The 10,183-nt window shown below is 62.3% G+C and overlaps 1 protein-coding gene across 2 annotated transcripts in view; it reads left to right on the top strand.

Moving 5' to 3' along the window:
* Positions 1-9,623, top strand: part of INSRR (insulin receptor related receptor) — a 21,661-nt gene extending 12,038 nt beyond the window's left edge. Inside the window, exons 4-23 of one of the 2 annotated variants that reach the window (XM_019519130.1) lie at positions 1-159; positions 437-579; positions 833-977; positions 1,941-2,155; positions 2,671-2,797; positions 3,570-3,808; positions 4,095-4,262; positions 4,756-4,951; positions 5,188-5,229; positions 5,428-5,723; positions 6,062-6,198; positions 6,422-6,587; positions 6,713-6,821; positions 7,125-7,195; positions 7,412-7,641; positions 7,755-7,865; positions 8,489-8,648; positions 8,755-8,884; positions 9,010-9,144; positions 9,331-9,623. In XM_019519130.1, the coding sequence (XP_019374675.1) occupies positions 1-159; positions 437-579; positions 833-977; positions 1,941-2,155; positions 2,671-2,797; positions 3,570-3,808; positions 4,095-4,262; positions 4,756-4,951; positions 5,188-5,229; positions 5,428-5,723; positions 6,062-6,198; positions 6,422-6,587; positions 6,713-6,821; positions 7,125-7,195; positions 7,412-7,641; positions 7,755-7,865; positions 8,489-8,648; positions 8,755-8,884; positions 9,010-9,144; positions 9,331-9,607 (3,256 nt within the window). In that variant the 3' untranslated portion in view covers positions 9,608-9,623. The remainder of the gene's footprint in view (positions 160-436; positions 580-832; positions 978-1,940; positions 2,156-2,670; positions 2,798-3,569; positions 3,809-4,094; positions 4,263-4,755; positions 4,952-5,187; positions 5,230-5,427; positions 5,724-6,061; positions 6,199-6,421; positions 6,588-6,712; positions 6,822-7,124; positions 7,196-7,411; positions 7,642-7,754; positions 7,866-8,488; positions 8,649-8,754; positions 8,885-9,009; positions 9,145-9,330) is intronic. The other variant, XM_019519207.1, reaches the window with a different exon arrangement.
* The last annotated feature ends 560 nt before the right edge of the window (positions 9,624-10,183 follow it).

The raw sequence follows: 10,183 nt of genomic DNA, 5'->3' as shown, positions 1-10,183 counted from the left end.
CCGCACCTACCAGTACGAGGGCTGGCGCTGTGTAACGGCCGAGTACTGTGCCAGCCTGCGCAAGGTCTCCGAGAACCCGCGCGATGCCTCCAAGTTCGTGATCCACCAGCACCAGTGCCTCTCTGAGTGCCCGCCTGGCTACAGCCGCAATGAGAGCAGGTCAGCACCCACCAAACACCACCCCTATACATCTAACTCTGGGGCCAAATCCAGATCCCACCCCCCCCACCCCCAAATCCAGATGCTTCCTACTGCAGCTGCACCCCGGGGGTTACATCCAGGGCCCCTCCCAGCCCCTAGGCTCCATGCCTCTCTGCAGGGAGTCAGGGCATGGATCTGGTGTCCCACGCTGGCCCTGTGCCCTGCACCCCTGGCTGGGGCAGGGGGTCCAGCGGAGGCTGTGCCTGTGACTCCCTACCCTCGCCTTCCCCCGCAGCATCTTCTGCCACAGGTGCGAGGGGCTGTGCCCCAAGGAGTGCAAGGTGGGCACCAAGACCATTGACTCCACACGGGCGGCACAGGAGCTGGCCGGCTGCACCCTCCTCGAGGGCAGCCTCATCCTCAACATCCGCCGGGGCTGTGAGTGCTCCCTGCCCCCTGCCCTGCTCTCTGCCACTACCCCACACCACATCCCATCCCCCCATGTCTCCAGCCTGCCAGGATTGGAAGGGGTGGCAGGGGGAAGCTGAGTCTTGCCCCTCAGCAGCAATGCCCGTGGGTGGACAAGTTCGCTGAGTCTCAGCACGCTTGGGATGAGGGTGGGCTGGAACCCAGGAGTCCTGCCCCCCTCCCCTGCACCCTCCTGATGGGCTCTTGCCTCCTCTGTGCCCAGACAACCTGGCCTCTGAGCTGCAGAGCAGCCTGGGGCTCATTGAGACCATCACAGGCTTCCTGAAGATCAAGCACTCCTTCGCCCTCGTCTCCTTGTCCTTCTTCAAGAACCTCAAGCTCATCCGCGGGGACTCCATGGTGGACGGGTGAGAGGCCCCCTCCACCCTCTCCCCAGCTGGTTGGGAGCTGCAGGGCTCTGGTGGGGCTGGTGCCTTCCTCTAAGCATCAGGCCTGTTGGGTGGGAGAGCACAGCTGTGCCTGGCGCCCAGGGATCTGCTCCTGGGCAGGGGTAGCAGGGAGAGGGTGGGAGGCTGCAGGACAGGGTGCCCTGGCGTGGGTGTGCAAGACACCGGGACACGTGGCATCTGTATGCACGTGTGTGAAAGGGGTTCGTGTGCAAGTGTGTGGGGGTGACCACCCACATCCCTGCCTTGGTATGTGAGCACACTGCAAGGTGTGTGTGTTGTCTGTATGTATGCATTACTTATGTGTGTGCATATGTGCACACTGCTAGGGTGTGTGTGTGGTATGATTGTCCCTTTTGTATGCATTGGCATGTATGTGTATACACATATGTGTGCTTCTGTGTGTGGATGCATGCTGAGTGCATTGTGTGTGTGGGTATACAAGTGCATGTGCAAGTGTGTGTGCTTCTGTGTGTGTGTGTGCATACGCACGGGTGCATGTTGTCTGAGTGCATTGTATGTATATACAATTGTGTGTGCTTTTCTGTGTGTGTGCATGTGCCTGGGTGCATGCGGTCTGTGTAAGTGCACTGAGTGTCTGTACAAATGTGTGCACTTCTGTGTGTGTGCATGTGCCTAGGTGCATGCTGTGCATGCAGTGTGCATTTGCTTCTGTGTACGTGGATGCTCCACACATGTGAATGCACTGTGTGCACATGTGTGCATGTTCCTACACGCCTGGGTGCATGATACTGGTATGAGTGCACTCTGTGTGTGTGAGCACACTGTATGTGCATGCTCTGTTGCACAAGTGTTTGTGCTTCTGCACATACTCCTCTGTGTGTGTGTGTGTGTGGGTGTGTGTGTGTGAGACCTGCTCCCTGGGGACCCCATTTGATCCTGCCCCTCTCCCCCCGGCTGCAGGAATTACACCCTGTATGTGCTGGACAACCAGAACCTGCAGCAGTTGTGGGACTGGGGCCACCACACGCTCTCCATCCCCGTGGGCAAGATGTACTTCGCCTTCAACCCCAAGCTCTGCCTGGCTGAGATCTACCGCATGGAGGAGGTCACAGGCACCAAGGGTCGGCAGAACAAGGCCGAGATCAACCCCCGCACCAATGGGGACCGCGCCAGCTGTGAGTGCCCCTGCCCTTGCCCGGCTGGGGTGGGGGGTTGCCATCCAGTACCCTCCTGCCATGGTCCTTTCCACCCCTTTTGCCATCAGCACCACCATTCCCTCCCTGCACACACACTTGTACACACCCACAGCGCACTTACACAGACAGTGTGCACATGCATACACACACACTTGTACCCACACAGTGCACTCATACAGACAGCATGCACCCAGGCACACACACAGAAGCATGCACACTTGTACACCCACACACACAGTGCACTCAGATAGCATGCACTCACCCACACACACACGCAAGTACTTACCTGTGTCTACACAGACACACCAATGCATGCAAAAGGGACAATCATACTGCCCCACTCCGGTAAGTCCAGGGAGGTCTCCCCCTTCTATCCTGACCTGGGTGGTAGATGCATGAGCTGGGTAAGTCTCAGTGCATCCCAGGGCTGGGGAGGGGGTAGATCTCCATGCCCACAGTTGCCAACCCCGAGCCACCTGCCTCTATCATTGTAGGCAAGACCCAGCGGCTGCGCTTCGTCTCCAACATCACTGAGTCCGACCGCATCTTCCTGCAGTGGGAGCGGTACCGCCCCCCTGAGTACCGCGACCTGCTCAGCTTCATCGTCTACTACAAGGAGTCGTGAGTGCCCAGGACCCGGGAAAGAACCCTGCCCGAGGCCACAGCCCCCGATGCCCAGTGGGGATGCTGCTCCTTTACAGCATCCGCAGGAATGCAGGATGGATGGGGTCCTCATGGACCCTCCATCCACCCTGAGTCAGCCAGGAGGCAGCTGGCAGGCTTGGCTCTGCCTTGGGGTACCCCAGGGCTCCCCTCTTTTTGCCTGGGCTGGTGGGGTGGGGTTGCTGCATGCTGTTTTCTCCCCAGAGGTGGCTGCATCATGTATGTGCATATGGGATGCAGAAGTGGCTTTGGCATTCCAAAGCACTGCACCAGGGTGCGGTTGCTGCACACCATTCCCTCCCCAGAGGTGGTTGCATCATATATGTGCATATATGATGCAGAGGTGGCTTTGGCATCCCAAAGTGCTGCACTGGGGTGGGGTTGCTGCATGCCGTTCCTCCCCAGAGGTGACTGCATCATGCATGGGTGTATGTGATGCAGAGGCGGCTTCGGGATCCTGTGAAGTGTTGCACCAGGGTGGGGTTGCTGCATGCCATTCCCTCCCCAGATGTGGCTGCATCATGTACGTGCATACGGGATGCAGAGGTGTGAAGCTGGTGCCATGCCGCACCCCAGAGCCAGCTGTGCATCTGGGGCCATCAGATCCCAGAGGCAGCTGCATCTCTGTCCTGCAAGCAGTAGCAGGGGGCCGAGTCCCAGCCAGGAGGTGGGAGGAGGGGAGTTTGTGGCCCTCCATACGCTGATCCCCGCTGGGGGGGGGGTGGTCCAGGCCCTTCCAGAACGTGACGGAGTACGTGGGCCAAGACGCCTGCGGGGCTCACAGCTGGAACGTGGTGGATGTAGAGCTGCCCCTGCACAGCGACCAGGACCCCGGTGTGGCGCTGCTGGGCCTGAAGCCCTGGACACAGTATGCCCTCTTTGTCCGCGCCATCCCCCTCACCACGGCGGAGGAAGGCCGCAACTATGGGGCACAGAGCGAGGTGGTCTACATCCGCACCCTGCCAGCAGGTAGGGGTGCCAGGGCACATCCCGCTACCTGTTAGGTCGCTCCAGAGGACAACAGCCAGCTACCGCCGCCAGCTCATGGAGTTGCGGCAAGTGAGGTCTGGGTCCTGGGTGCATATCCTCCAGGGTGAGGGCCCCATCCTGGAAGCTTCTGCACCTCTGCCGGTGTGGAGGGCGCAGGGGTGCTATGGATGACCCAGGCCTAGGCAGGATCAGGCCCCCAGGGAAGAACAGGGGCAGCTGGGGATGCAGAGGGGATGCGGGGGGGTCATGCCGTGGTGTCCCACAGCCCCGACGGTGCCGCGGGATGTCATCTCCATGTCCAACTCCTCGTCCCACATCATCGTGCGCTGGAAGCCGCCCACGCAGCGCAATGGGAACATCACCTACTACCTGGTGCTGTGGCAGCAGTTGGCCGAGGACGCCGACCTCTATGTCAACGACTACTGCCACAAAGGTCAGCGCGGGCGGGCGCCAGGGGCCACCTCCCTGCCATAGGCTACATGCCCAGGTCCTCCCTACCCAGCAGGGGTGCCAGGGGGCAGGGCTTACCTAGGTGGAGGGGTGGGGCCTACAAGGGATGCCAGGGGCGGGGCTTATGAAGGTAGAGTTCCAATGGGCGGGGCTTCCAAGGGGTACCAGGGGGTGGGACTTGCAAGGGATGCCAGGGGCGGGGCTTATGAAGGTGGAGTTCCAAGGGGTGGTGCTTACAAGGGATGCTAGGGGGTGGGGCTTAGCCAGGTGGAGTCCCAAGGGACTTACAAGAGATGTTCAGGGCGGGGCTTATTAAGGTGGAGTCCCAAGGGGCGGGGCTTACTAGGGGTGCCAGGGGGGGGGTGGGGCTTAGCTGCTTGGTCTCCTGGGTCCATCCCAGGGGCTGTGGGGGGGTGGCAGGTGGGCACGGAGGAGGTGCCTCCTGATCACCCCACCGACACTGCACCGCGGCCCAGGCCTGAAGCTGCCAACTAGCAGTGCAGACACCCGCTTTGACGTGGAGGGCAGTGAGGGCCCCGAGGGTGAGGAGGCGGCTGAGGAGCGGTGCTGCCCCTGCCACCCAGCCGACGGGCAGCTGCACATGGGCGGTGAGGCCGTCTCCTTCCAAAAGAAGTTTGAGAACTTTTTGCACAACTCGATCATCATCCCCAGGTGCTGGGGGTCTTGGGGGTCCTTGTCTCCGGGCGCAGGGGTCTGGGGGATGCCGCAGGGTGCCCTGGGCCGGGCAGAGCGGAGGGGTGTGGAGGGCAGTGGGGTGTCTAGCTGAAAAGCCAGGACTCCTGGGTTCCCTTTGGGATGGGGCTGCCTGTGACCATACTTTGTCCATCCCATGAGGGTGCCTGGCGTGCCAGGACCCTCTGGGTAGTCTCCCGGCTCTGTCTTTCCAGACCCCCCTGGAAGGTGACATCGGTGAACAAGAACCCGCAGAGGTGAGTAGAGACCCTGCTTGGTAGAAGAAAACCCCAGGAAGAGAACCCAGGAGTCCTGGCTTGCTCTAGCTGTGTGACCCCCTTGTTCCTCCGGGACCCAGGAGTCCTGCCTTGACCTAACTGTTGATGAACCCCTGAGGTCTGGGAGGGACCTAGGAGTCCCCCAGCCCACTCAGCTTTCACCGCTGTCCCCTGTAGGACCCCGAAGAGGCGTCGGGACATCTTGGCTGTGACCAGCCCTGGCCACGCGCTGCCCAATGCACCCTCCTTGGAGCCCCGGGGGAATCTGTCGGCCCTGCAGCGCGGGGGCATGAGCCCCAAGGCTGAGCCCGACTTCCAGATCTTCGAGGACAAGGTGCTGCGGGACCGGACGGTGCTGTCTCAGCTGCGCCACTTCACTGAGTACCGCATTGACATCCATGCCTGCAACCACGCTGCCCACACCGTGGGCTGCAGCGCCGCCACCTTCGTCTTCGCCAGGACCATGCCCAAGCGTACGGCCTGCGCCGAGGAGAGGGGATGGGGGCACCGTGCAGCCCCTGGAGACCAGAGTTCAAATCCTGGTTTCCATCCATGCAATGAGTTTCTTGGTCTCAGCTTCACGGCAGCTTGGAGGGATCCCCCCCAGGCAGTGCTCATGTGTGGGACCCCCAGATATGTAGGGGTCCATGGGTCAGGGCAGCGATGGATGCGGTTGTAGGGCCCCATGAGGGTCCAGGAGGAATCCCCCAGGCCCATGCCACCTTCCTGGCCCTACAGGAGAGGCTCTGGGCAGCACTGGGGCTGTCAGACCTGCTCCCACAGCTCTGATCCCTCTCTTCTCCCCCTCCAGTGGAAGCAGACAACATCCCTGGGAACGTCACCTGGGAGCCAGCCAGCAAGAACAGTGTCCTGCTGCGCTGGGAGCAGCCGCACAATCCCAATGGGCTCATCCTCAAGTATGAGATCAAGTACAGCCGGGAGACCGAGGTGAGTCCCACTCCTTCCCCCGGCCCCTGCCCGTGTCTCTGTCTTGGATGCCTGGGTTCTGCACCCACTGACCGTACGCCCCACACCCTTCGCCTCCCGCCCTGAGGGTCTTTGGGGTAGAGGCTGCCTCTCCCTCGGGGTTGGTACAGCACTTGGCATGCTGCATGAGAAGCAGGCCCCGCATCCCCGTGCCCCTCTTCAGCCTGTCTCTGCTCTGCCCCAGAACGTATCCACAGTGGTGTGCGTCTCCCGGCACCGCTATGCAAAATATGGCGGAGTCCACCTCGCCCTGCTTCAGCCAGGGAACTACTCAGCCAAGGTCCGGGCCACCTCGCTGGCCGGAAATGGCTCCTGGACCGGCCTGGTCAAATTTTACATCCTGGGCCCAGGTGAGTGGTGCGCGGGTCCGGCTGAGGGGTGCTCATGGTGCCGCAGGACTGGCCAGGGCAGGGGTTTTTTTGGCTTCCCACCCATCTGTAAAGGCTGGGTTTATTTCTACCCCCTGCCCTGACAGTGGAGGAAGAGTCTGGGGGCATCTATGTGCTGCTGACTGTCATGCCCATCCTGCTCATGGTGCTCATCACCTGCCTGGCTGTCTTCGTCTTCTTCTACAACAAGAAGAGGTAATGTGCAGGGGTCCCGAGTTGCCCTGAGATCATGTCCAAACCAGGCCAGTGGGGGTGGGGGTGGGGGCCAGGCTGCACGGAGTTGAGACCCACCTGCCTTCCCCAGCCTGGGCTCTCTGGAGGGCTCAGAGGGCCTGATCCTGCCTGGGGGTGACACTTGGGCCTGATTCTGCCCCCTTTGGGCACCTGTTTGCAGCAGGGTCAGATGGTGCTAGGTCCTGCTGGGGGGTTCAGCAGGGAGCAGGGTGGGAGCTGTGACCCTCTGGCGAGACCCTCACCCCTGCCCTCTCCCCTTGGCAGGAACAGCGATGGGTACCCCAGCGGCACACTCTACGCCTCGGTCAACCCTGAGTACTTCAGCACCTCCAACAGTACGTACGGCTCCCAGAAACCGCTTGGGGCAGGGGGAAATTGAAGCACGCAGCTGGGAAGGTGCATTGCAGCTCACCCCCTTGCAGCATCCCAGGCCCAGAAAGGGGTCTTGGGGCAGGGCAGGGGGACGGACGCGATGGTGGCTCAGCACCCTAAGTCCACAGCTCCCCAGGCCAGCAGCAACAGTAGGCTTTTATCCCCCATCGGCACCTCAGTGTATGTCCCAGACGAGTGGGAAGTGTCACGGGACAAGATCACGGTGATCCGGGAGCTGGGACAGGGCTCCTTCGGCATGGTGTACGAGGGCATTGCCCGTGGCCTGGAGAAGGAGGGCGAGGAGACCCAGGTGGCCCTGAAGACCGTCAATGAGCTGGCCACCATGCGGGAGCGTATCGAGTTCCTCAATGAAGCCTCCGTCATGAAGGCCTTCAAGTGCCACCACGTGGTAGGGGGCCTGGGGGACCCGGTGGAGGGTCTCGGGGAGGCCTGGACAATCCACGTTCCAGCTAGCCCCCATAGCCACAGCTCCTGCCCTGATGCCACATCACCTCTCCCTAGGTCCGTCTCCTCGGCGTGGTGTCACAGGGCCAGCCTGCCCTGGTCATCATGGAGCTGATGACCCGCGGGGACCTGAAAAGCTACCTCCGGTCTCTCCGCCCTGACGCTGAGGTGAGAGGCTGCAGCCAGTATCCAGCTGGGTGGAGGGTGGAGAACGGTGCGGGATGGGGGCCAAGCCACAGGTGGTGTTGGGGGCAGGAGGAAGCTGCTCAGGGTGGTGGATTTAGGGCAGGTTGATGGTGCATCATGGTGTTGGACTGAGCTTGGGGGCAGGGGTGGGGGTCTCACACTGGCTGGGGGGAGCCTGGGCAGGGGAGACTCGCCATGTACTGCCCCAGCTGAGGCCGTGGCACCTGACTTGGATGGGGCCTGCCCACCCACCCCTCCTATTCCTCAATTCTTCTATCCACCCAACCCTGCATCCACCCAACCCTGCATCCATCCACCCAACTCTCCCTCCATCAGTCTTCCCAACCATCTTGAGGCAGGCATGTCATCCCAGACAAACCTACCCACTCCTTCTCGGGGGAAGATCTGCTCGGTGAGGCTCTGGGTCTGTACAGCACCTGGCACCCTGCTTGCGGGTGCTCCCCCACCCAGCACACCTTGCAGGCTCTGGGCCTCCGCTCCACAAGCTTCTTCCCCTAGAACCTTCCTGGGGACACTGGAGGGGGGGAGGCTGCCCTGATCCCACTAGGCCCCCTGTCCACCTGTCCTCCCTCGGTGTCTCCCAGAACAACCCCGGGCTGCCGCCGCCCTCGCTGAAGACCATGATCCAGATGGCGGGGGAGATCGCCGATGGCATGGCATACCTGAACGCCAAGAAGTTCGTGCACCGTGACCTCGCTGCGCGCAACTGCATGGTGTCTGAGGACTTCACCGTCAAGATTGGAGGTGGGGGCAGTGGGACAGGGGCTCTCAGGTTTGCTCCCAGCAGAGGCTGTACAGATCTGGGGGGGTGTGTTCTGGCCTGGTGACCCCCCTGCCTTCCTGCCCCCAGATTTCGGCATGACCCGGGACATCTATGAAACGGACTATTACCGCAAGGGTGGGAAGGGGCTGCTGCCCGTGCGCTGGATGTCTCCCGAGGCCCTGAAGGACGGGCTTTTCAACACCCACTCAGATGTCTGGTAGGTGCCTCCCCTCTCCCGGATGGATGGATGGATGGATGGTCTGGCAAGCTTCCCGGCGGGGAGCGGTGTGTGGCCAGGGGGACATGGCTGGCAGGGGCCGTGACGTGGTGCCATGTCCCCAGGTCCTTCGGCGTGGTGCTGTGGGAGATCGCCACGCTGGCCGAGCAGCCCTACCAGGGCATGTCCAATGAGCAGGTGCTGCACTTCGTCATGGACAACGGCGTCCTCGAGCGGCCTGAGAACTGCCCTGAGAAGCTGTGAGCTGATGCCCAACCTCCTCTGTGTCCCGGGTCTGGTGGCCTCCTCTCTGGGCCCAATTTTGTGGGCACCCAGGTCCCAGGGTGGGCATCAGCTTTGCACCCTTGCAGAGCTGCATGGGGTCCTTCTCTGGGGCTGGGGAGGGGGCAGGGGTCTGGGGTGTGCTGACCCCGCTCTCTCCCCAGCCACGAGCTGATGCGCTGGTGCTGGCAGCAGAACCCGCGGCAGCGCCCGTCCTTCACCCAGCTGCTGGGCCGCATCCAGGACGACATGAGCCTGGCCTTCCGGCGCCTCTCCTTCTTCTACAGCTCCGAGAACCAGCGCCGCGGCTCCGGCGAGGCCCCTGACGCCGAGGCTGATGCACTGCTGGTGGAGGAGACCCCCTGCTCCCCCAAGGACCCAAACGTGGGCCAGGGCCGGCCGGGAGACTGCTCGCACATGAACGGGACATCCTGCCTCTGAGAGCCCTGCCCAGCCCCTGGAGCTGCCCCCATCCTCCCCAGAGGACTCTGGTGTCCCGGGGCTGCTCAGGATCAGGGCCATCCACCCTGGAGCACATCTGGGTCGGGAGCTGATCTTCCTCCTCTCCCGCGGGGACAGTCCTGGCAGGCTGCGCAAGAGCTGGGCTGCGGGGGCTCCAAGCTGGCTGTGCACCCATGCACATGCATGTACAAGCAGACACGGGTCACCCCACACCTGTGCTCAGATCACAGCTCCAGGCTGTGAGCAGGGCCTCCCCAGTTGGGTGATGGAAATGCTGGGACCCCCATGCCTTGGCCCAGGCTGGGCCGGACACTGGGGAGGGGGTCTCCTCTCCTGCCTTGTTTCTTTCTCAGCTGCGTGGGGGGCTCAGAGGTTTCCCCTCAGACTGAGCTGGCTACTTCTCTGGCAGGGACCCTGGGGCTGCGATGTACCAGCCCAAAGAGATTTTCTGTGCTGGGGATGCTGGAAGCTCCCTCTACCACGGGCTGGCAGGGAAGGGGCTGGACGACCCCTGGTGCAGACCTTGCACCCCTGGGTATTCAGCCAGAGCCTGGG

The sequence above is a fragment of the Gavialis gangeticus genome, unplaced genomic scaffold, assembly GCF_001723915.1.
Source record: "Gavialis gangeticus isolate Ggan-Ray unplaced genomic scaffold, GavGan_comp1, whole genome shotgun sequence".
In the NCBI taxonomy this organism is placed as follows: Eukaryota; Metazoa; Chordata; order Crocodylia; family Gavialidae; genus Gavialis; species Gavialis gangeticus.
Note: the sequence above shows the minus strand (reverse complement) of the source record. Positions and strands in the feature narration are given on the sequence as shown.